Raw genomic sequence first — 24,886 nt, forward strand, 5'->3', positions numbered from 1 at the left:
ACGGCTTGGTCGTGGGGGAAGTCAGAGAATAGGGCATTTGAGGCAGTAAAAAGTTTGCTATCAAGCGATAGCCTGTTAATACAATACAACAACAGACTGCCGTTAGTATTGGTTTGTGATGCGTCCCCCTATGGAGTAGGAGCGGTACTTAGCCACAGACTCCCAAACGGCACTGAAGCCCCTATAGCGTTCTATTCACGAACGATGTCCCCGGCTGAGAGGAATTACAGCCAGCTAGATAGGGAGGCTCTCGCAATAGTGTCAGGGGTGAAAAAATTTCACGAATACGTTTTTGGGCGAGATTTCGAAATTGTCACTGATCACAGACCGCTATTGGGGTTACTGGCTGGCGACCGCCCAACGCCAGTAGCACTCTCACCTAGACTGACCAGATGGACTATTTTTTTGACCGCATACTCCTACAAGCTGCAGCATCGGCCTGGAAAGGAGCTGGGGCATGCGGACGCATTGAGCAGATGCCCATTGCCAGGGGAAATCGAGGACCCCACCCCGGGCACACCGTTCTACTAATTGACTCTTTGGACTCGGGGCCAGTCACATCGCAGGAAGTGGCTCGGGCCTCCTACCGGGACGTTGTTTTAAGGACTGTAATCAGTTGGGTTCAAAGGGGATGGCCCGCTGCGCCGGGCGAACGTTTCAAGGAATTTGTAAAGAAAAAAGGGGAATTGTCCGTACAAGGGGGGTGCCTGCTCTGGGGGGATAGGGTGGTAGTCCCAGAGAAACTGAGGAAAAAAGTTCTGGAACTCCTGCATGAGGGTCACCCAGGAATTGTGAGGATGAAGGGTTTGGCTAGGAGCTATGTCTGGTGGCCCCTAATGGACAGGGAAATCAGTGACAGGGTTGGCCGATGCCAAGTATGTCAGGAATCCAGACCACTACCACCTACGGCCCCAGTTTTGGAGTGGGAGAAACCCCAAGGCCCTTGGTCCCGCATACACATTGATTTTGCCGGCCCCTTCCACGGCCAAACATTTCTAATTGTGGTGGATGCATTCTCCAAATGGCTGGAGATCATCCTAATGAAATCCACAACCGCGGGAGCTGTCATCTCAGCACTAAAACACCTTTTCGCCACGCACGGGCTACCGGACACCCTCGTGTCCGATAACGGGCCACAGTTCACCGCAGCATTATTTGAAGGGTACCTGGCTGAAGAGGGCATCCGACATGCCTTCTCAGCGCCGTTCCACCCTGCGTCGAGCGGCCTTGCTGAACGCTTTGTCCGGAGTGCGAAGAAGCGCTATCACGGCGGCCCGGCGATTGGCAGGCACAAATCGACGCATTCCTAACCGTCAACATAGGACCCCTGTGTGGCCACCGGCCGCAGCCCAGCCGAGCTATTAATGGGGCGGAAGCTACGGTGCCCGCTAGACCGGCTACACCCGAACTACGTACAGGACGGGTTCAAAACAAAACCAGATAGAATCCGAGAGTTAAACATAGGAGACTCGGTGTGGGCACATAATTACAGCGACGGCCCTAACTGGAAGAGGGGGATAGTCATAGACAAAACGGGCCCCAAATCTTATCTAGTGGAACTAGACGATGGCAGAATCTGGGGGCGCCACATAGATCAATTAAGAAACAGATTGAGCGATAAGGCAGAATTAGGCGAGAACAGCCCTGACTATGATTTAATTAACCCCACAGCTGACCGGCGCCAAGAACAAACAGAAAGCGTAAGCAAAGAACCAAACAGAGACTTATCTGAGTCAGGCGAGGTCCAGCGACACCCTCCGGTCCCTCTAGAGGACAGCAGGTCCGAGCCGGCGAATAATCCAGGGCCGGATGGCCGGGAGGAGGAGCTCAGAGGAACGAAAAGTCCCTCCGGCAAGCTCGACTCAACTCCAGAAAGTGAACTGCGCAGGTCCGGGAGAGTCAGGAGCCGCCCCACGTACCTGCAGGACTACGTAGAGAAGTAATATGCAAATATTGGCAAAGTGCCTTCTGGGAGGGAAGGAGTGTAATGTATTACTGTAAGTTTTGGCGGGAGTTTTAGGCGGGAAATATCTCGTTTCTGATTGGATGCAGCCTCAGGCTGAAGTGTATATAAGGAGAGGTTTTTCTCCAGAGCTTCGCTGGGTCACACTATATTAAAGAGCTGTTGTCACTAACCTGGTCTCCTGCCTCGTCAATACCCAAACTTAACAGGTCCAAGTTGAATAAAAGAGTTTTAGAAGCTTTTGAGAAACCACTAAAGGCCAGCCAAAGGCAATTCTTGGGGAATTAGTAGTAGTCTGTCACCTGTTTCTTTTTAAAAAGATAGTTATCTTTGAGTCAGAGGTATCCACATAGAGGGAATCAAAAAGTCATGATAACAGTTGAAACCTTGTCCTGTTTTATATGCATCATAATTTATGTAGAACAGAGTGGGGCTTTGATTATATGACCATCCTCATGGAATTGACACTTCTGCAGATATTCCTGCTTTAAATTAAGCGTGGATAACCTAATCATTTAATCTCCAGGCAGAATTGTATAGAACGATGAAAAAGTTCTCTTCAAGGACTATCACAGCTTTAAAAGCTAAAGTCTGTTCTTTACTGTTTAATAGAACAGAATATAATAATTTAAGTTCGATAAATCACAGTTAAATATTAGAAACAATTCCATAGTGGTCACTGTTACTTCCATTTACTGATGATATTTAAGCTATTTGTTTATTTATTTAATTAATTAAAAATGCATATGGCTCACCTTGAATAAGTCTGAGCAGTTTACATCAATCAGTCATGCTTTAATTTAGTGAGGCATGAAGACAATTATCTAAATAAACCCACTTAGGATAAATAAAGATTCATATGAAAAAAATGTTCATATTAAACTTACAAGTTTAATGTCAACCGCTTCAAACTTGATTGCAGAAAATATGACTTTTGTAACAGAGTTGTTAACGCTTGGAACTCACTACCTGACTCTATAGTCTCTACTCATAATCCCAAAAACTTCAACCAAAGACTGTCTACTATTGACCTCACCTCATTCCTAAAAGGACTATAAGGGGCGTGCATAAAAGCACAAAAGTGCCTACCGTTCCTGTCCTATTGTTCCCTTTCATTATATCAAATTAATATAGTTATTGCATACTTTTACTTATATATATATGTTTTTCTTTTATGATGTGTTGTTGTTTTATGTTGATGTTTATTTATACTGTTGTGACAAAAAAAGGTTCGGTTTGTACTCAAATATAGTAGTGCATGTTACAATTTGAATCGGTGCATATCTTTTGCAGGTTCATTTTACTGCTGGAATATACATTCCTATAAAAAAAGAAATTTGTAAGTGTATTTACTAGTAGATTTTTTTTCTCTAGTGAAAACTACTAAATATAAGTCTGTATTTAATTCTTCCATGAATATGAAACTTCAGCTTACAAAATTATGTGCCAGATTGCAAGACACAACTCATAGTATCTTTAAGAAATCTAATCAGAAACTTGACTTTACACTGGATGTCTTCAGTGGAAAGCCACCATATCTAAATCTATAGAAAGCATGGCACTTTTTATGTACCAGCATGTTTATATGAATAGAAAATACAGGCAATTAGGAAATCCAATTCACCATTCTAAGAGTTAAAACTTAGAAATCTGAATCCTGAATCATAATGTGGGTATATCTTGTGCGATTTTGGTTAGGTTGACTGACAAAAGGCATGCAAGAGTTTTCCCATCATCACCAGAGATCACCAGATCTAGCCAAAAGCCAAAATATCTGAAATCCTGTATTGGTTAGATCCGTTTTCTGGCAGTAAGCAGTGAGCTTCTAATTTAAAATTACATGTGATAGTACATGAAGTAATCTGTATTAGAAAACAATTGAACAAACTCCATCTGATTGGTAGTCATCTTTCAGCTATTGAAAATAACCTAGGAAAATGAAAAACATCCACATTTTTAGAGTAAACTTTTAGTACAAATAAGATTTTGGAAAGAAAAAAATAAACAAGGGTGTCATTAGGATATATTTCTTTGATCATGTCCATCCAGTTCTTGGTCAAGTGACCTTTTTGCCCACTTCAGCAGATCAGGAATTCTTAATTTATGGAATCAAGTTTATTTTGGTTTTTGTTTCAGTCAGAATATTTTGAGGGCTGTGCAATTTCTTAAAAATCACTCACAAATCTCCATACATGATTTCTGATTGATTATATATTGCAGCCATATTTGAGATGTTACATTATGTTTATTTATATCAAATAATACAATGTCAGAAGTCATTAGTGATATTATCACTATAAGGACATGAAATAAGAATGGATATAAAAGGAAAATGTTCCTTGGAAGAATATATGTGCTTGCGATAATATAACATCAACGTTTACTGCAGTGGCATGTATCTTTAAGCTAAATATAATATCTGTTAATCTAATTGTCTTTTTTAATAACTTTTGCAAAATGACAGTTTTCATTAAGCAGGAAGTTATATTAAATCTTATAATTGTCTGAAATAATATATGTAAGCCAAATAGCCAGGGATGTGTCTGGAGTAAAATACATTATAATGGACAGCACATAAAGAATATCAAATAGATTGTATTTTAGACAGGTGGTGCCCATGGAATTCTTATATATTTGAAATTTCTCACCTCATGTCTTTCTGCGGTCTTGTATTACAGCACTGGAGACATTCCAGAATTACTCAGCAAAATACTAATATATATTAGGAGGGAAAAGATATTGCTTTGAGATTTCTTTTAAATAGGTGGATATGCTGAAGCAAATGTGGACTATGCATTCTTCATTGTCATGGGATCGGGAATCCTATCATATCATTTTTAAGAGAATCTGGCATGCCATCAGAATATTAGTGATTTCCATATACTGCAAAATATTAAGGTTCCTAGAATTTAAATCTGCTAGAAATGTGAAGAGCTTACAGTGCTGTTGTTGAATAACTCAGTAGGGAGAATCATTTCAGACTTCAAGGAACTGTATAGTATATTATGTAATGATCGTCTCAGATCAATAAGCAAGCTAGAAAATATGGCTTTTCTCTCCCATGACAAAACAAGCATAATTAAGCAATCAGGCAATAAAAGTGGATGTTGATTATGTTAAAATGCACATAGGTGTTAATTGGTTGATATTTTAAACCATCTGTATAGAAAGCAAATTGTGCATTAATTTCAGTAAAAGATAAGTTATGGAGGGATAAGATGCTTTTGAACAAAATATTCCAGTTTAACTTGTTCATTACAAAGCATATTCTGTTTATCCTTATATAATTAGAAGTTTGTCTTCAGTGGAATGCAATAAACTGTAAACACTTAACTGATCCTTTATCAACATTAAAAAAAATGAGAACAACTTTATGTGGAAGATTATCAATATGATAAAACTTTCCTTTTTGACCCGTTCTTCTGTGGCATATGAGGAACATCTAATGCAGCATATGTTTATACTTCATTGGTGATATTACATCCATATTTTAATTTATTTATTTTAATTATATAGCAAAGAATTGATGATATCAAAATGATCAACTGAAAGCTTTTAAAAGCAATCAGCAGGTTCAATCATGGGGGTTTTTTTTCGTGTAAATCAGGATAACTTAAAAACAAAAGCAAAATTAATTATTTCATTATAATTTAAATTATAGGGTTAATAATCATCAATAGGCAATCAAATGCATTGTAATCATTTGCATTTTGACATGAAATATTAAAAGTTCAAAATACCCAAAATTAAATGGCTTTCTAGAAAGTCCCATGGACATTTACTGAGAAATCAAGTCAACTGGTTTCTGTGGAATGTTGTCTCTAATACATATGATATATAGCTACATAGTTTTACATGGCTAGAAAGGGGCTTCAGCAAAATCGTAAAATATATTAGAAGAGAAAGGATATTGTTTTGAGATTTCTTTTAATAGGTAATAGGAAGTCATATATGGCGGCCACCCTAGGTCTTTTTCCATCTTTTGACCTTCATTTTGTCATCTGTGCTAGCCCCCAGTTAATCACATTTCCATCTGGGCTGACTAGGATTAGACTTTTCATCACCTCCCGAACATTATGTACTCACCTGCTTTGCTTCTTGGTCTGCGAGATGCCCCCCTCTCGCAGATTTGGCCCTCCTCTCTATCGAGGGCCTACCTTGATGACGGGTTTTGGAACCCCGAGAGGTGGCACGCGTCAAAAAGGAACCTTAGGGGTTTTTTAATTAAGGCTTTTAACAAATTTTTAAAGGGAGGGAAGGTTGAGGTGGGTCGTGGGGGAGACCCATTACAGGGGCCAGACCCTGCAAGGGCTCACGAGTTACAGGTAGGTTCGGAGGTAACACTGGGGAAGGAGGCTGGTACCCAAGGCCATGAGGGTTATTCAATCGGCATGGTTAGTGGGAGGGGCAGATATGGCAGAAGCGGGAGTCCGTATCTTGTTAGGGGAGCGCGCCCTCGCTGTTTACAAGTGATTGCGCACTCAGGACCCTCTGTCTTCTCCCGTTCCCTGGGTGGCTGGAATCCTCGGGGCCTTGACCTTCGGCTGATGTTGCGCAACGCCAGGTCCGTGATCAATAAACCCCCCTCATTTCAGACCACCCTCATTTCAGATCTTGTTCAAGAGGGGGGCACGGACCTGATGGGCATTACGGAGACCTGGTTGGGCACGGAAGGGGATGTCCCCCTGGTAGAAATGTGCCCACCGGGTTTCCGAGCATTCCATCAGCCGAGGGTACAAGGTAGGGGTGGAGGGGTGGTGGTTATTATAAACGAGAGTCTAGAGCCGAGGGAGGTCACTGTCCCGCAGATAGCCGGCTGTGAGTCTCTTCTTGTTCAGTGGGGCCAGGGGTTGCAGGTGGGCTTGCTGATCACGTACCTGGCTCCCTGCCATGTGACAACAGCCCTGCCTGAGCTGCTCGATGTGATTGCCGAGGCGGTGGTTGATTCCCCCAGGCTTATGGTCATGGGGGATTTCAATTTGCCGTCGGTGGGTGAGACATCGGTGACAGCCCAGGAGTTCATGGCTTCCATGACAGCCTTGGACCTGACCCAGTTAACGAATGGTCCCACTCACATTGGAGGAAACACAGTGCCCTTGATTTTTGTCTCGGGACAGTGGCTGAATGATCCGGAATTGGGGGATTTGGTTATTACACCCCTGTCATGGTCAGATCATTCGCTCCTTCGTCTCGACTTTTGAACCACAAACCCACACCACAGGGAGACGGAACCAATGCGCTGGTTCCGTCCCAGGCACCTGATGGACCTGGAGAGGTTCCTGACGGAGCTTGGGCTGTTTCCTGAGGATCTGGCTCACGGCTCGACCGAAGAACTTGTCGCTGCCTGGGAAACAGCAGCAGCGGGGGCTTTGGATCGTGTCATGCCTTTGCGGCCTCTGACCCGGCGCCGTTCTCGACCAGCTCCTTGGTTCTCTGAGGAGCTGAGAGAGATGAAGCACTGGAAAAGACGCCTAGAGAGCAACTGGAGGGCCAGCCGTTCCAAATCTGACCAAACACTAGTACGGTCTTATGTTCAGGCCTACTAGTGGCGATAGGGAAGGCAAAGCGGGAATACTTTTCCACCCTTATCGCATCGGCAGATAACCGCCCAGCCGCCTTGTTTAGGGTGACCCGCTCTCTGCTTTTCCAGGGAGCTCGGGAGGACCCCTTGCAAGGACGTGCTGAGGAGTTTGGAATGTATCTGCACGATAAAATCACTCAGATCCGGGGCGGGCTAGACGCTGATTGGGTGGATTCGGGTGGGACGGCGGAGGCAGCTCTTGAGAATATTATTTGGGGGGAATTCAATTCTGTGACTCCCGAGGACATGGACAGGATACTGAGAGGGCTGAATGCTACCACATGTTTATTGGACCCGTGTCCCTCCTGGTTGGTACTGGCCACACAGGAGGTTACACGAGACTGGCTTCAGAGAATTGTTAATGCTTCTTTGAAGGAGGGTATCTTCCCCACAGCCTTGAAAGAGGCTGTGGTGAGACCCCTCCTCAAGAAGTCTTCCCAGGATCCAGCTATTTTATCGAACTACCGTCCAGTCTCTAACCTTCGTTTTGTGGTGAAGGTTGTTGAGAGTGTTGTGGCAAATCAGCTCCCTCGGTACCTGGATTAAACTGTTTATCTAGACCCATGCCAGTCCGGCTTCCAGCCTGGGTACAGCACGGAGACAGCTTTGGTCGCGTTGGTTGATGATCTCTGGAGGGCCCGGGATAGGGGTTGTTCCTCTATCCTGGTCCTACTTGATCTGTCAGCAGCTTTTGATACCATGGTATCTTGCTGCAGCGGTTGGGGAGCCTGGGAGTGGGGGGCACCCTTTTTCGGTGGTTCTCCTCTTATCTCTCTGACCGCTTGCAGACAGTGTTGGCGGGGGGGCAGAGATCGACCATGAGGCACCTCACATGTGGGGTGCCGCAGGGTCGGTTCTCTCGCCCCTCCTGTTCAACATCTATATGAAACCGTTGGGGGAGATCATCCGTGGTTTTGGGTTGAGTTGCCAGCTGTACGCTGATGACACTCAACTGTACATTTCCACCTCGGATCACCCCAACGAAGCCGTCGATGTGATGACCCAGTGCCTTGAAGCCGTTCAGATCTGGATGGGGACAAACAGACTTCGACTCAACCCATCCAAGACGGAGTGGCTATGGATGCCGACATCCCGGTACAGTCAGCTAGTTCCGTCGCTGACTGTGGGGGGCGAGTCACTGGCCCCCAGGGAGTTGGTTCGCAGCTTAGGCGTTCTCCTGAATGCACGGCTGTCGTTGGAAGAACACTTGACGGCTGTTGCCAGGGGAGCTTTTTATCAGGTTCACCTGGTCCGCCAACTGCATCCCTTCCTGGACTGGGATTCGTTATGTACGGTCACTCATGCCCTCGTTACCTCCCGCCTGGATTACTGCAATGCTCTCTACATGGGGCTCCCCTTGAAGAGCACCAGGAGACTTCAACTGGTACAGAATGCGGCTGTGCGGGGGATAGAGGGAGCGTCTCGGAGCTTGCATATAGCACCTCTCCTATGCAAGCTGCACTGGTTGCCGGTGGTCTTCCACGTGCAATTCAAGGTGTTGGTGATCACCTTTAAAGCGCTCCATGGCATAGGACCAGGTTACTTATGGGACCGACTACTGCCGCCAATAGCCTCCCATCGACCTGTGTGCTCCCACAGGGAGGGTCTCCTCGGGGTGCCGTCAGCTAAACAATGTCGGCTGGCGGCCCCCAGGGGAAGAGCCTTCTCTGTTGGGGCACCTACCCTATGGAACGAACTGCCTCTGGGGCTACGCCTTCTTCCCGACCTCCGGGCCTTTAAGCGCGAGCTCAAGACTTTTTTGTTTCAACGAGCAGGGTTGGCCTAAGAGTAATTTTTAATTGAGTGGTTTTATTTCTTGTTATTTTAATATTCGGCCTTATGGTTTCAGATTTTTAAATTTCAAATATTGTGTTTTAATTTTTGTATATGTCTTTTTAACTTGGCTGTAAACCGCCCTGAGTCTTCGGAGAAGGGCGGTATAGAAATGTAAATAATAAATAAATAAATAAATATAAAAGTGATATAAATAAGTAAACTAATGGAGGGAACAATTATATGGAAATCTCAAAAAGCTGATCCTATTTCTTTCGCAATTAGCAGTATATAATGACATTTTTTTGGTCTGTGTGACAAATACCAAGGTAGGTTACAGGAAGACTGCATCAGAGATTAAATGAAAGAATTCTATAAAGTGAATTAATATGGCAGGAAAATGGTTTGTGTTTCTGGTTTTAAATGCACATGCACCCATACAGTTGCTATGATAATTAGCAGTTCATTCAAGGTCAACTGATAGCAGCAGATAAGGAACACAAGCCAAAACAGAGTTCCTGAAAGGAAACTGCCCAAAAGCTTGCCTTTAACAGGAACATGCAGAAGAATAGTGAAAATCCAGTCCTGAGAACTAAGTCAAAATTGTCAGTCAGTACAGAGGTCAGAATTCCACAAGCAGAGTCCAAACAAACATCACACAAGAGCCGGAGATCTGGTGATTTCAACAAAGAACACAAGTTAGGGCTGTCTCTTAAATCAGACTGCAGCCAGCTGTCTTCAATCAAGGGATTTATTCCCTTGCTTGGCAAGCAACCTCATAGAATAGCTCTGCTCTGCTCTTTGTTCTGCTAGCTCAGTGGTTCTCAACCTTTATAGTGCTGCGACCCCTTTAATACAATTCCCCACGATGTGGCGACCCCAACCATAAAATTATTTTCATTTTGAATTTATCGCACCTGAAGCTGTATTGGCTAGTGATCTGAATTGCTTGCGATTGCCTTGAGGACGGAGGCATTAAAGCGGAGACTCCTCCCCTATTAAGTTTATCGTGCCTGAAGCCAGATTAGGCTAGCGATTGGGAGTGATTGCAGCTGGCTTGAGAGGGAGACATCAGAGCAAAGATTTCTCTCTTTTTTAATTCATCACGCCTGAAGCCAAATTCGGCTAGCGATTTGAAGAGCCTGCAGCTGGCTCTTGGAGTGCGATTCTTAGACTTGCAAGTATACTTCCCATATTTCCGATGGTCTTAGGCGACCCCTGGCAAATCATTATTTGACCCCTAACAGGGTCCCGACCCACAGGTTGAGAACCGCTGTAGCTAGCTGGATGTATCATCTGATTGTTCCAGTTGTGGTACTTGTGTTTGATCAGTTTTAGTATGTTCTTGGCTTTGTGTTTCTTGGTGCTGACAGTCAGCATGTTGTGCTACATCTTATTCACATTCAGAATCAGTTTAACAGAAGTTTTTTATTTATTTTGTGTCCAGAAGTCATGCAATCACTGACATACAAATTTAGTTTAAATAAAGCATCAGCAAATTCATGACAAGGCTAGATTCAATCAGAGCCCATCAATATATTATGTATCTATGAGCTATTTCTGGATTGCAGGAATTTCCAAACTACATATCACCAGGAAGAACGAAAAGGAAGATTTTATGGATGCAGAAAATGATTGTTCAAGCAGAGTCAATCAGTTCTGCTTTTGAAACAGGACACTTCAGTTATTATTTAAGTTTTCAGAGTCTGAACTTATTTTACTCAATAGCCTCCTTTAAAATTTTCAAAGGAAATGAATTCTGTAAATAAAATAGAATAATACTTCCAAGTTTCTAAATATGCAAGATTAATTGTATGAATTCATCAGAAACCATCGAGAGGAACAGTATATTTTTGCTGAATGTGTAGAAAATTATAAAAGCCTTTCCATGAAACTTTATTAAAATATTAAACAGATAAATAATTTTATGAAAAAATGACTGAACTAAATTGATTTACCTACCAAGTTTTTTCCTTGTCTGAAATTTTATAATTTTTAGCTCATATCCTTAAGAGCAAAGAATATATTGCATTGTTTCTAAGAAATATACATGCTTGTTATGCTCCTATTCATGCGTATATTGCACCCATTTTTTCAGTTTGCACCCATTTTTTTACAGCCTTGTTCAGATATTGTTATAACCTAAAATCTGGACAGAGAAGAATGATGGACCTCTAGTGAGGATGGATCTCTAGTGTTTCTCCTGTATCTTCCTTTTAGCAGGGAATGTCTTAAATCCTAGTCATATTCAAATGTAGTCTCATTCTGTAATCTAGGTAATCTAGTAACATGTAGATTCAGATTTCCCTTACACAGATGTCAGGGCTGGATTGAACAAGTCTTCCTTCCACACATGACTAATAATAAGTGAATAACTGAAGTTATAGTACAATCTACCTTTAATGATTTTTCAATGCTTTAGACACTTTAATTTTTTCTGTTTTAGACACTAATGTTATTCTTTATTCTATTCTTTATTCTGTTCTACAATTTACCTCAGCAGTAAAAATGTACAAAATGGCAGACTGTGCATTACATGAGACCTTATGAGGATATGCTTATATTGCCTGCACTTTTATCACAAGCTGGATCCAACCAACCAGTCAAGAATTTGGGGACGATGGTACTAACTTCCGGAAAATGGCAACCCCACTCATCCTCATATTACTTTAACAAGCCAGTCCCTTGAGGCAGAAATGATGGGGAAAGGGAAGGACAGTGGTTTATTAAAGACTGATGCCAAGAAATACAGCCAAAAAATACTGTTTTAAGTGGAACATAGTTTATTGTATGTGTCAAGGCAGGCTACCAAATAAATAGTACAATAAAATGAAATGGAAAAAAAATAAATGAAATAAAAGATATGAAATAAAAAGTTTAATATTGCATCTAAAAAGTGATTTTTAGAAATACAGTGCCTATGTAAAATGTGTCCTAAAGTAAGCCTGTTAACCTCTCTAAGCTGTTTCAATAATCAAAAAAAAAAATCTGCAGTAATGGAATTATCATATGACATACATCCCGGAATTCATATTACAGGCTTAAAACCACTGAAAACATGTGATTGTAAAAGAAAAACCTTGCTCAAACAGAAGCAGTAAATATCAGTAAGATTACTGCTTAAATTATCATGCTCTCTAATCTTATTGTAAATATTTTTGAATTTGCATGGTGCTTTTTGTCAGTCTTGATTCCTGGTAACAGCCTAGACACGATGCTGCAATAGTTTTAACAGAAATTCAGAAGTGCTTTGCCATTGCTTCCTAAAGTTGAAAAATAGTGACTGACCCAGAATCACAGATTGCCTTTTCCCAATGGAACAAAGAATTAGAATTTACAAACTCCTGGTTTTTGGTATCATAACTTTAACCACTTTATCAAACTAGCTCTCATTATTAAAAATTATACTCATTAATGGAAGATAGATGGGTGGAATATGTTTATGGTTGGTCACATAGTCATCCAGATGATTAGACTGGTATTTGGTCCACCTACTGAGCCTTTCCCAAGGAGCTGGGATAGGCAAATGTTGTGGTTTGATGGTATTACAGGTATCATTGTAGGATGTAAACTGTTTCAAGTAAAGCTGCCTTTTGCAATTGACTGCTGGTGATTTTGTCAGTGTGATGGTATTCAAATGGTAGTCCAGTGTTTTGGAATTAAAAAAAATCTAAATGAGTTTGAGTTAATTGATCTAGCAATTAATCCATTTTTTCAGTTTGTATCTATCATGCATGATTCAGAAAACTATGTCAGCTGCAGATTTGGCAGTTCTAATCTCACCAGGCTCAGGGCTGACTCAGCCTTCCATCCTTCTGAGGTGGGTAAAATGAGGACCCAAATTGTTGGGGGCAATGTGCTGGCTCTTTAAAACCACTTAGAGAGGGCTATAAAGCCCTGTGAAGCAGTATATTAATCTAAGTGGTATTGCTATTTAAAGGGGTCCCTGAGTCACACTACTATATACAAGGTTACTGCTTTAGTCATCACTGATTTTGAGTATGGCATGGCCACAAATTTAAACTTACAGTATATTATTGTGATCGAATTCTATACTACTCTTTTAGATTTAAAAGAGAAATTCAATCACTTGTGATACAGTCATGAAGAGCAATGATACGCTTAGAGAAGTCTAACATAGCTATCAACCTTTCTAAGATGATTAACTGATTTCAACCATATATATGCTTGTTCCTTTTATTGCCCTTAATGTATGAATTGCTAACAGGATTGGGGCCATGATCCCTGTACAGTAATATCCTATTATGGATCTCCTCTTTTTTGTATTCCTGTTCTTTTGCACTGTCAGCTGCAGTCTTTAAGTATGTTTGGAGCAATAATTAAACCAGATTAATATTTCTTTAATATTTATGTATAGATTTATATCTAGTAAAATATCAGTGTTTCTCAGCCTGGACAATTATTGTGTGGACTTCAACATCTAATATTCCTCAGGAAATATGGTTGAGAAGCACTGCTTTAGATTACCTAAGGAACATATTTTCCATATTATTATGATAAATAATCATATTTTATTGCTGATAAAAGCTATCAGAGACCTTTGGTTTCCACAGAAAAGGGGGTACTGCCTTTTTCTAAAACAAGGTGTATAGAGCCCAAATAATTAAACAATTGTGACACAACATGCATTCCACAGAGTTCTGTTCCTTAGAGCAAAATTAAGTGAAAAAATTAACAAGAAACTTGCTGCTTGTTTGTACCATTCTTTTCATTCTGTGTTGTAACAACAGTGTCAGCTTTGGAAGCCATACTAGGCCGAAGGCTTCCACGCTGCCACTTTCTCCTGTGTGGGAAAGTAGGAGAAAGGAGGGGTTTGGTACAAGGGGCCATTAGACATAATAACATTCTTCCTGCCGGTCAAGGTCAGGCCAAGACTGCATCTGGAGAAGGAGTGGTGGAGTGATGCCTCGAGATGGGACGGTTGGTGTTTGGAGCACATGATCAGCAGAGGAGTCAAGGGGGTGGTGGTCTGGGATTTTGTACTACTGAGGGAAAACCCGGATCTCGAGATACGAGTTTATCCAGCTGTGCCAGTTTACCTATGCTAGTAAAATAACTTTGAAAGATGTTTGCCTCAGAGTCTTTTCTGCAGGAGGGGTTTTTCTGGAACGTTGACAAACAGCATAGGAAATTGTGGACAAAAACATTGATACTAATCAAGTATTACTGATCTGCTTTTGCCCTTGCAGGATTTTGCTGAAAAGGAGAAGGCAGCAGCAAGGGCTTTGGAAGATGTGAAGGCTAATTTTTACTGTGAATTATGTGACAAGCAGTACCATAAACACCATGAGTTTGACAACCACATCAATTCCTATGATCATGCACATAAGCAGGTAAACCTAAAAAGCCATATCAAATATTTTGCTTTATTGCATCAATCCTGGCAAACCAGCCGTGTAATCAGCTTGTAGGAGGTGATTACAGTGTATGTTCAAGTGCTGTTACATAACTTGTTATACTTAGACCAATTCGTATAATCAGTTCAATAGTTCAGCCTCAAGTGAAATGACTTTTTAAGATTACCAAGTCTCCCATATCACAGTATCAATTTTTATTATAGAAGAGGGCAAGTTTATTTACAAATTTCTATTGTTCCTAGACCTAGCCCTTTGGAAATAAATTATGTAAAGGAGTTCAGGATTATGTCTATTTGTCCTTCAGCAGAATAACTTTATAAACAGCGATTGTAGTTGGTATACTGGGAGAAACCAACAGCAGAAAGGTCAAATTTGAAAGCAGGGTAGATCCATGCCTTCTATGTCCACAGAGGGACTGAAAAAAAGAATGTCCAAAAACTATACTGAGAATGCTTTATGTTACTCCTTACAAACTAATAGAGGGTTGGAACGAAAATATGTAATTAGAATTGGAGCTCTGTACTTCTATCAACATACATATAGGTAGAATCCTAACTCCAACTACATAATTCTCCATAGCTTGAACAGAATGAGATAAATTGAATATATGTGCAGAATAAGTGACAATAACAACAATAACAAGATTGAATGTGAAAATGAACTGAATCAGCGCAAAGATTGTGGAGTAAAAAGAATTCAAGGAAAAAAATTACCTTAGGAGAAGGTAATCAAGTAACAGTAGGAAAGTTGCTGATTTCTTTACTTCCTCCCAACCATGTGACCCAAAACCAATATTTTACTATGTGATGTATTTATTGCTGCAAAAAGAGCTTCTTCTAATTATAAAAATCATACAGTAGACTAGACTAATACTTGCAAAGCACAAAAGAACCAAGATTTCTTATTGATTTAATTTCATCTGGCATTAAATGATTTCAGATTGCAATGATCCAATAGCTATAAAATTTTGTTTTCTTTCCCCCTGACTGCCTTTTTTTTATCACTAAGGAGACAAATTTAAAATAAAAACATAAAACATTTTTAAAAATTTCAAAACCATATAAAACAGGTTATTCTTTTAAAAGAAAAATATCACTATTTAGTTGATCTGTAAAAAGCTTATAATAATATAAAATTCATTTTATATTAAAAAAAGCATATATTTTCCAAAGCAACTTTTTCTGTTAATTTCTTGTTTGTTTCATATTGATTGAGTCCAAGTATTACCATCCTTTACTTTGCATATACTCATAGGCCTCCCCACATAGACATATATTCTCAGAAACAGTGATTTATTCAAAATAGAAATGTCATATTGATGCATCAGTTGTTTTTTCTTGGTTGCTTTCCATCATAAAAAAAATCATAGTTAAAAGCAATAAAACTCTTTTTAATTTTAAAAAGGGCATTTAATGCTATAAGAGAAAATGACAGATTAGTAATGAAAGAACAAATGGCCTATATTTTTAATCAGACAACTTAAACCTCACACAGAGTTGTGCTTTTTCAATGCAGCTCTACAAGGTAAGTATAGCTGGACTAGCTGATCCACAGAGTGAAGGAATAAGGATGAAAAAGACATATTCAGTGATCCAATTCTACCAACGATTTAATAATTACCAAAGTTGCAAATGTGTAAATAGAATAACCTTTAATTTGGTATAGCTGGTGACACATTTTTCTTTATTGTAAAATTATAGTTAGGCATTAAGAGTTTCCATTATATCCACCTATATCAGGTATAAAATTGCACCCCTGGCATAGAGAAAGCTAAGTAACAGGGTTTTTTAGCTGATTGAAATTCATTTTTAAACACACCCTGAACAAGAGAATTAGTATAAAAGTTCATGAGAAGAGAAGCAATTATGCACTTTTGCTTAACTCCTTTTAAAAAGTGTAGTACCACACAATGTCCCTTGAAATTGGCATAAGTAACCTGCAATTGATATTTTCATGCCGCATTATAATCAGAGAAGGTAGCAATCTATAGTTCTGCCAATTTTGTCCATAGCTTCTTTCTAGTTAAATTGCGTTAAAGACCACCTTCAAATAAAAAAGTTGCATAAAGGATTTCTTTTCATCAACTAGAATACATATTTTTTTAGCTAAATTGTGCATTTCAAGGCATTAATCAAAATTTAACTGAACTTCTGTTCTTAGGCAATACCTTATTTGGATTAACCAATCGATAAATTTCCCATATAGATGTCATATAATTTATTAAGGTTAATTGGCTTAATGAGAGACAGTTTGAAGTAATGATTAAGGCACTAGGCTTAACATAGGACACTGCATTCTAGCCCAATCTTAAGCACACAACTGGCTTGATGCCTAGGGCTTTCAAGGCTAGAGATAGAGAGGTAAGTTACTTCTGAAAAATGCAACCCAAAAGGCAACATGGATTTGTTCTTGACCTGTAATTAAGACTGAATAATTTCACATACAGATGTTTCCCATTTTTGACAATTGTGAAGCATTAAAATTTCTTAAACTGATTTCAATGGAAAATATTTTAAAGACTTTAAAGACATCATAACATTGCAAAAAAGGAGAAATAGTTGTTCCTCTCATAAGCTGTGCTTTGATTATATGCTGCCAAATTGGTGTTGACTCTTATAGGGACATAGAACTTCTTCAGGATTATCTACTCTTGACATAGTCATTTAAGTCTTCCAGCAACTCATCCATAATTCCAAAAATCAGCTGGTTCTCCTCTTCTTCTTGTCTTTTCCCAGCATCATAGAATTTTCTGTAGAAATAGGTTTTAAATAATGTCTAAGGTATGGTCAGTTAAGCATGTCATTTGTACTTTGAATGAGAATTCTAAATTGAATTGTTCTGGGATTCTTTTGTAATTTCCTTAGCTATCCATGACATTTTTATTATTAGTATGCTATCTATCTTGCTTCTTCAAAGATTACTTTTTGCTTCCATGAGGTATTACAGAAAATACCATTGCAGGTACTAGCCAAATCTTTGTGAATGTGGACATATCACAGTGTCTAAATTTATTTTCAAGGCTTTCATTGGTCACCTATCAAGAGCTAGTCTAAAGTACATTTCTCAACAAGTTCCTTTACTGTTGATAATCAATTAGAAAAGACAACATATTTCTACCAATTCACAATTTTCATTCTCGGTTTTAAAGCTATAAATTGTACTTGTTATTATTTTTTATTTATTTATTTATTTATTTTGTCACAACAGTATATATAAACATTAAAATGAAATAACTATATAATATATAAACATATATATGAGCATAAGTATGTAATAACTATATTAATTGGATATAATGAAGAGGAACAATAGGACAGGGAACGGTAGGCACATTTGTGCTCTTATGCACGCCCCTTATAGACCTCTTAGGAATGGGGTGAGGTCAATAGTAGAGAGCTTTTGGTTAAAGCTGTGGAGATTTTGAGAAGAGACCACAGAGTCAGGTAGTGTGTTCCAAGTATTAATAACTCTGTTACAGAAATCATATTTTCTGCAATCAAGATTGAAGCAGTTAACATTGAGTTTAAATCTATTGTTTGCTCTTGTATTGTTGTGATTGAAGCTGAAGTAGTCTTCAACAGGAAGGACATTGCAATAGATGATTCTATGAGTTAAACACAGGTCTTGTCAAAGACGGTGGAGTTCTAAGTTTTCTAAACCCAGGATTTCAAGTCTGGTTGCATAAGGTATTTTGTTGTATTTGGAGGAGTGGAGAATTCTTCTTGTAAAATATTTCTGGACACGTTCAATTGTGTTGATATCAGAAATGTGGTATGGGTTCCAAACAGGCGAGCTGTATTCAAGAATTGGTCTAGCAAATGTTTTATATGCTCTGGTTAATAGTTAGTGTTTTTGGAAAAGAAGCTACGTAAGAATTTTTTTTGTGATGTAATTGCAGTGGGCTTTGGCACTTAGATCATTTGATATTAAAACTCCAAGATCTTTAACAGGGTGGTGGTCATCTGTAATGTAGTGACCATCAAGCTTGTACTTAGTGTTTTGGTTCTTTTTTCCAATATGTAAGTCTGAGCATTTCCTGGTTGAGATTTGGAGTTGCCAAGTTTTAGACCATTCGGATACAAAGTCAAGGTCTTTTTCAAGGGTAGTTGTGTTGTTGTTGGTGTTAAATAGTTTGACATCATCAGCAAAGAGAACACAATTACTTGTGATATGGTCGCAGAGATTGTTGATGTATAATATGAAGAGTGTTGGTCCAAGAACGCTGCTTTGGGGAACACCACTTTTGACAGAAACAGGATTCGATATAGCATTGCCAGTTTTGACCACTTGTTGTCTGTTTGATAGGAAAGCAGATATCCAATTGTGGAGGGGTCCTGAAATACCGTAGGATTTTAGTTTTAGGAGAAGTTTATCGTGTACTACTGAGTCAAAAGCTTTGCAGAAGTATATGTAGATTGCATCAATTGTTTTGCCTTGATCAAGATTTGTAGTCCATATGTTTTTGCAGTGAAGATGTTGTAAGTTACATGATAATTTTTTTCTGAAACCAAATTGTTTATTAGAGAGTAGATTGTTTGTTTCTAGGTGGAGGGTAATGGATTGGTTGATGATAGATTCCATTACTTTGCAGGTGACGCAGCATAGAGAGATTAGTCTGTAATTTTCAACTAGGCTGGGGTCTCCTTTTTTGAAGACAGGGATGACTGTGGCTAGTGACCAAAGTTTAGGAAGGGAACTGGTCGTGAAAGCTTTTTCAAAGTTTATGCTTGGGGGCTCTGTTATATTAGTGGAAAGTTTTTTTAAAAAGTATGCACATAGTCCATCAGGCCCAATGATAGAGATGGTTTCAGTTTGTGAAGAGCCTTTTCAACAGTATCTTCTGTGAAGTCAATATGTGTTAGTTTGTTGTACTCATTGTTGTACTCATTGTTGGTATGATTGGGGAAAGTCGGGTAAGACCCATTACTGTTTACAAAGACTGAGCCAAAGAATGTGTTAAAGAGGTTTGCTTTAACTGTTTCATCATTACATTCTTTACCATTAGAATTTTTTAGTGGTGGGATGGATCTTGAGTCTTTAAGTTTATTATTCACAAAATTATAAAAAGCACGATTGGAATTTGTGCATAGAAGGTCTTCTTCTTGCTTGGTGTGATAATTAGTACATTCAATTTTTATTTGTTTACATATATTTCTGTAGCGGTTTTTGAAATTTGCTACATAGCCCTTTTTGTTTCTTCTCCAGATATTATAGTATGATAGTATGATAGTTGCACAATATGTAAAGTTGCCTTTATCTAATATTGGAATAAAGATTGACCTTTTCCAGTTTTGTAGTTCTTGTGTCAGTATCCAGATGTGTGGTCATAGTTTCATTAGAACCTTTATGGATTCTTCTGTTGCTTTCTATATTTCCCTAATCTTCCCACTTGGTAATAACAGTCCTCTAACATCATTTTACAGTATTAGAAATTCTTGCAAAAAGAGAATATCTTATAAGGTTCCTTTGATGTTGAGATCTCTGCTGAGCATAATTTTAATTATACTCCTTCCATGTTATTTTGTCATCTTTAAATAAATTACTATTGTCCATTGTATCTTTTTGCATGCCAGTTCGAGATTGGAACTATTTCTGAGTTAAGACAACTTCTGAAATGCATTTTTCTATGTCTGTTTCCATATTTTATAATTTTAGAGATGTGGTAATATTGATTCTTGTGTCTTCTATCATCTGTCTGAAATTCTGATAAAGAAAATATTTTTGCTCAGCATTGAAGTTAGGATCATTGTTGATATCTGAACTTGGTGGTTTTCTTGCAGATGTTTAATTATTCCAACAAGGTAATATTATCATTGCTAGTAAGGAATGGATTTGCTCTCAATTTATGTACTAGTGGGTTGCCCTGTCAATGTTCGTGTGAGTGATCTTGGAGGTTCTTTGGCTGGGCTGTTTACTGTTAGTGTGTCTGTCAGTTCCTTGGTTTGAGTATTGTTTACTTCTAGATTGTTGGTCTGATGTTAATTTGAGTGCTAATCTCTACTCATCTGGCTGTTGATTGCTGGTGAGGAGGTGTTTTTGTCTTCTTGTTCGCTTTTTGGTTTGTTGATTGTCTCTTTTGCACATTATCTAAATGTTTTTTATGTCTATGTGTCTATTGATGACAACTTGTCAGAGTGCCAGGCTTCCAGGAATTCTCTAGCAAATATACAAAGATTGAAACACCTACAATCATGGATTTTATCAACCTTTGCCTAACTATAGACTTACAACTCAGCAACCTTATTTGCCTATTATAGAAGCTATTTTGGGATAAAAGAATTATATTTCTAGTGAAATAAGAAGGTGAAATAAAAATCTTGGGGAGGTAGGTCAGAATGTTGTTAAGCTGGAATGGGTTTTGTCCCAGATGTTTCTGCTGCTTTCCATAGAGCTAGCACTAAAATTCAATGTCCCAATTTTTATTTTCACTAAAAGCCAGCCTTGCCTTGCATATTTGTCACCACACATTCAGATTAATTATAGTTAATTATTTAATATGCACAATGTATTGAAAATGTTAAATGAGTCTCCAGAAAGAGACTCATTTGGTTACTTATGAAAATTAAAGTCAACAGTGATTGAAAGAAACAGAGCAGCTGTTTGTGCAACATGTTCACTTGTGTATGAGGGCAACACTGAATGCTAATTTTTCTAAAGTTTGGGAAATGAATGTTTTATAAAGAGATGCAGAGATTTCATCTGTGATGGTAAACATCTATAATGGAGAGATAACAGATTTTTTAAATCTTTCACCTGTCTATGAATATTAGGGTGTCAGAAAGGGCATCTGGCCAGTAAATATTCAACTCCATTCAGTCATCCTGACTGCACTCCAATGCAAGGAATTACATTTTCCTTTAAAAGAAAAAAAAACTATGAATATTTTATACAGGCATATGTATTCTTGTACAATATATAGATATAAAACCTTTCCACAGATCAGATGATTTCAGGTGGCCAAATTTTTGAATTTGAAGCATATAAAGAATGTAATTGAATTATTGGTTAAGCATTATACAAAAACAAAATTGAAGATAAAGGGGAAAATACCTTAAAAGATTAACTGAAACATTTATTGGCACAGATTGTTAAATGCCCATTTGTGAAAAATAGAAAAAAGTATGAATTAACTAGTGTAATATGACAGCTGACGGAATTCATGCTAACCTATTTATGACAGAGATGCTGAGAAAACAATGAAAAATCCAGTTTCTCAGTTAATAAAAAATAGAACAATTATTCTAATTATTAGATCTGAAAGAGATGAAACATATAAAACTTCAATGGATTTGAGTAAAATAGCAGGACACTCTATTAACTGGTCCAAATCAAAGCAATATCAATACAGTGAAAATTTGATTTAAGGAATATCAATTCCATATTTGTATCGAATCCATTATACATCTAGATATATGTATACCAAAAGATACTGTATAACTCAGCTAAACATGTAATATAAATAAAATATGTAGAGATGTTTCTTCAGATATCAGTCGTTGATTATCATTTCACCCTTTGGATATAGGTAAATCTTCTCAAAATGAATGTTATTCCCAGATTTTTATATTCTGAGAGGAATTCAAGTTCATATATCTGGAAAATATTTTCAGAAAATATATTTTTGTTCAGAAAATTCTACAGGGTTCTTCAGTTTTGAGAATATTTTTTATAGAAAGTACAATTACCAATTAATGAAAAGATTTAGTTTTCTGAATCTGGAATTATAAAAACATGATATTTAATATTAGAGGCCAACAATTTAAATTAATTTTCTGATTTGGGTAACTTTGGAATAAGCATATTAGCTATCTTTCATTTGATGGATAGTATTTGTACCCCCAGAAACAATTGTCTAAATCAGTGGTCACCAATCAGTGGTCCGTGGACCACTGGTGGTCTGTAAGAAAATTTTAGTGGTCCGCAGAAAAATTATCTGCATTTTTTATATTGCACTAAATATTATTGATCTTTTTACAAAATTCATATTACTGATCCTCGGGATTTAAAATTATGAATTTAGTGATCCCTGTGGTCCGAAAGGTTGGTGACCCCTGGTCTAAATCAACTTTATAGGAAACCCAACTTTAAAAATTGGGAACTTTTTGAACCAAGAAGACAAATTATATGGAAGCAATTATATTGACTTTGGATGATAGATGAGGAGGATTAATTTTGAACATCGGCTGTGTTAACCCAATCGCATATTTATAGTTATAATATTTGTTAAAAACATTGTTTGGACCAGGAACATTTTCAGCTTCTGCAATATCTGTGATACTATAACAACTTGTTAAATCCTTTAAAACGAAAACCTACTGTTATTTTTAATAGATATTTGTTATCAATAAATCAGTTTGATGTGCAGATGCTACGTAATAAATAAGTGAAATAAACAATTAGAGGTTCCTGTATGTCCTATAAAATGGGAGAATGCCTTAAAATTTTCAGAATATTCTCTTGAACATAAATTTGACAACTAGAAAGTATAGTGTAAGTGGATTCTTTGTGCCCTTATTATGGCCAAAGGCTGCAGCATTGGAAAGTTAAATATTCCTATTCACTCAATGGATTGAGGAGTTGATTATATTTGCCATTTATGAATGAATCGCCTATAGACACAGATCTCATAGACCTTGTATAGACAAGTATAATGAAGTGTGAGACTCATTTACACAAATACACTAAGTTTTACAAATGTGATAGTTAAATAAATTGGAAACATCCGTACTTGGATATTTGCTTTAAATAAGTGTATGTAGAGTTCTAATTGTTCACTACTAAAACAATGTGTCATTTTTTTTTACTTTTTCACTTTTTAAAGCACTTTTTCTATGTGTTTTGTTGTCTTTAGTAATGTATGCATTTCTATCATAATTATCTTTGTTTTTTTCCCTTTTCTTTTTTAGAATAGAATAGAATAGAATTTTTTATTGGCCAAGTATGATTGGACACACAAGGAATTTGTCTTGGTGCATATGCTCTCAGTGTACATAAAAGAAAAGATACGTTCATCAAGGTACAACATTTACAACACAATTGATGATCAATATATCAATATAAATCATAAGGATTGCCAGCAACAAGTTATAGTCATACAGTCATAAGTGGAAAGAGATTGGCGATGGGAACTATGAAACGATTAATAGTAGTGCAGATTCAGTAAATAGTCTGACAGTGTTGAGGGAATTATTTGTTTAGCAGAGTGATGGCCTTCGGGAAAAAGCTGTTCTTGTGTCTAGTTGTTCTGGTGTGCAGTGCTCTATAGCGTCGCTTTGAGGGTAGGAGTTGAAACAGTTTATGTCCAGGATGCGAGGGATCTGCAAATATATAAATATTATTTTAAAAACAATAAATAACATACCAGATTATTAGATTATTAGACTTAACCAGAAATGGCCAAATTTGATCCAAATGAACAAATTTGTACAGTTTTATTTACTCCAGAAGCCAAAGTGAAATTTGTTAAAATGGATCTTTAATTTTCTCATTTTCTAACATGGAAGAAATAATTTAAGATTATTTTTTTAACATTAAAAAAAATGTTTTGTCCACGCAGAACTTTCAAGTATATCAACTGTCTGTGAAACTGATGCAGGGTTTTCAAGCTAAGATTTTTTTAAAATCTAACTTTGGTGGGTATTACAGGGAAGAAGACAAAATTAATTTTCACTTTTACTTTTACAAAAGTAAAAGGTGCTTCCATGAGGTGGAGCTGACTATCAATGTTCAAATTTTTTTGGGACAGCAAACTCATAAAATCTACGTTAGCTAACAAAGAAAAAATGTGGGTAAATTGTGTAGAGGAAAATGTATAAATAATAACAAATCAGTAACTATATTATATCAACAACAGAAGGTGGATAAATAATTTTAAAAGCAATTAAATTAACAACACTTTCAAACCATAATTATCTTGCACTTATTGTGAGAGTTCAGACTGGCATTATCTCAGAACTGCATCCCCACAGCAATCATGTAAAGAAAACTGGGTAGAAAAACAATGTTTGCGGCCATGCCTCAAAATTTCAGAGCTCCATATCAGAAATGTATGTTCTGGAAGTTCTAGATCTGGGCAAAGCTAGAATGATTGATTCTGTCTCGCTAAAGAATCAATCCTACCTTGCCAGAATCTTAAATAAACTAGCTTAATCAAACTGATATATGACCTTAACTGGCTATTATACAACTGTG

At 37.9% G+C, this 24,886-nt stretch overlaps 1 protein-coding gene across 4 annotated transcripts in view; it reads left to right on the top strand.

Annotated features, from left to right (window-relative positions):
* The window catches only part of ZNF804B (zinc finger protein 804B), a 267,029-nt gene that overhangs the window by 205,110 nt on the left and 37,033 nt on the right, over positions 1–24,886 (top strand). For 3 of the 4 annotated variants that reach the window (XM_058182224.1, XM_058182225.1, XM_058182226.1), the window contains one exon: positions 14,528–14,671. The exons of the other annotated variant lie outside the window; for it this stretch is intronic. In XM_058182224.1, the coding sequence (XP_058038207.1) occupies positions 14,528–14,671 (144 nt within the window). The remainder of the gene's footprint in view (positions 1–14,527; positions 14,672–24,886) is intronic. 4 annotated transcript variants of the gene reach the window in all.

Source organism: Ahaetulla prasina, chromosome 4, assembly GCF_028640845.1.
Source record: "Ahaetulla prasina isolate Xishuangbanna chromosome 4, ASM2864084v1, whole genome shotgun sequence".
NCBI lineage: Eukaryota > Metazoa > Chordata > Lepidosauria > Squamata > Colubridae > Ahaetulla > Ahaetulla prasina.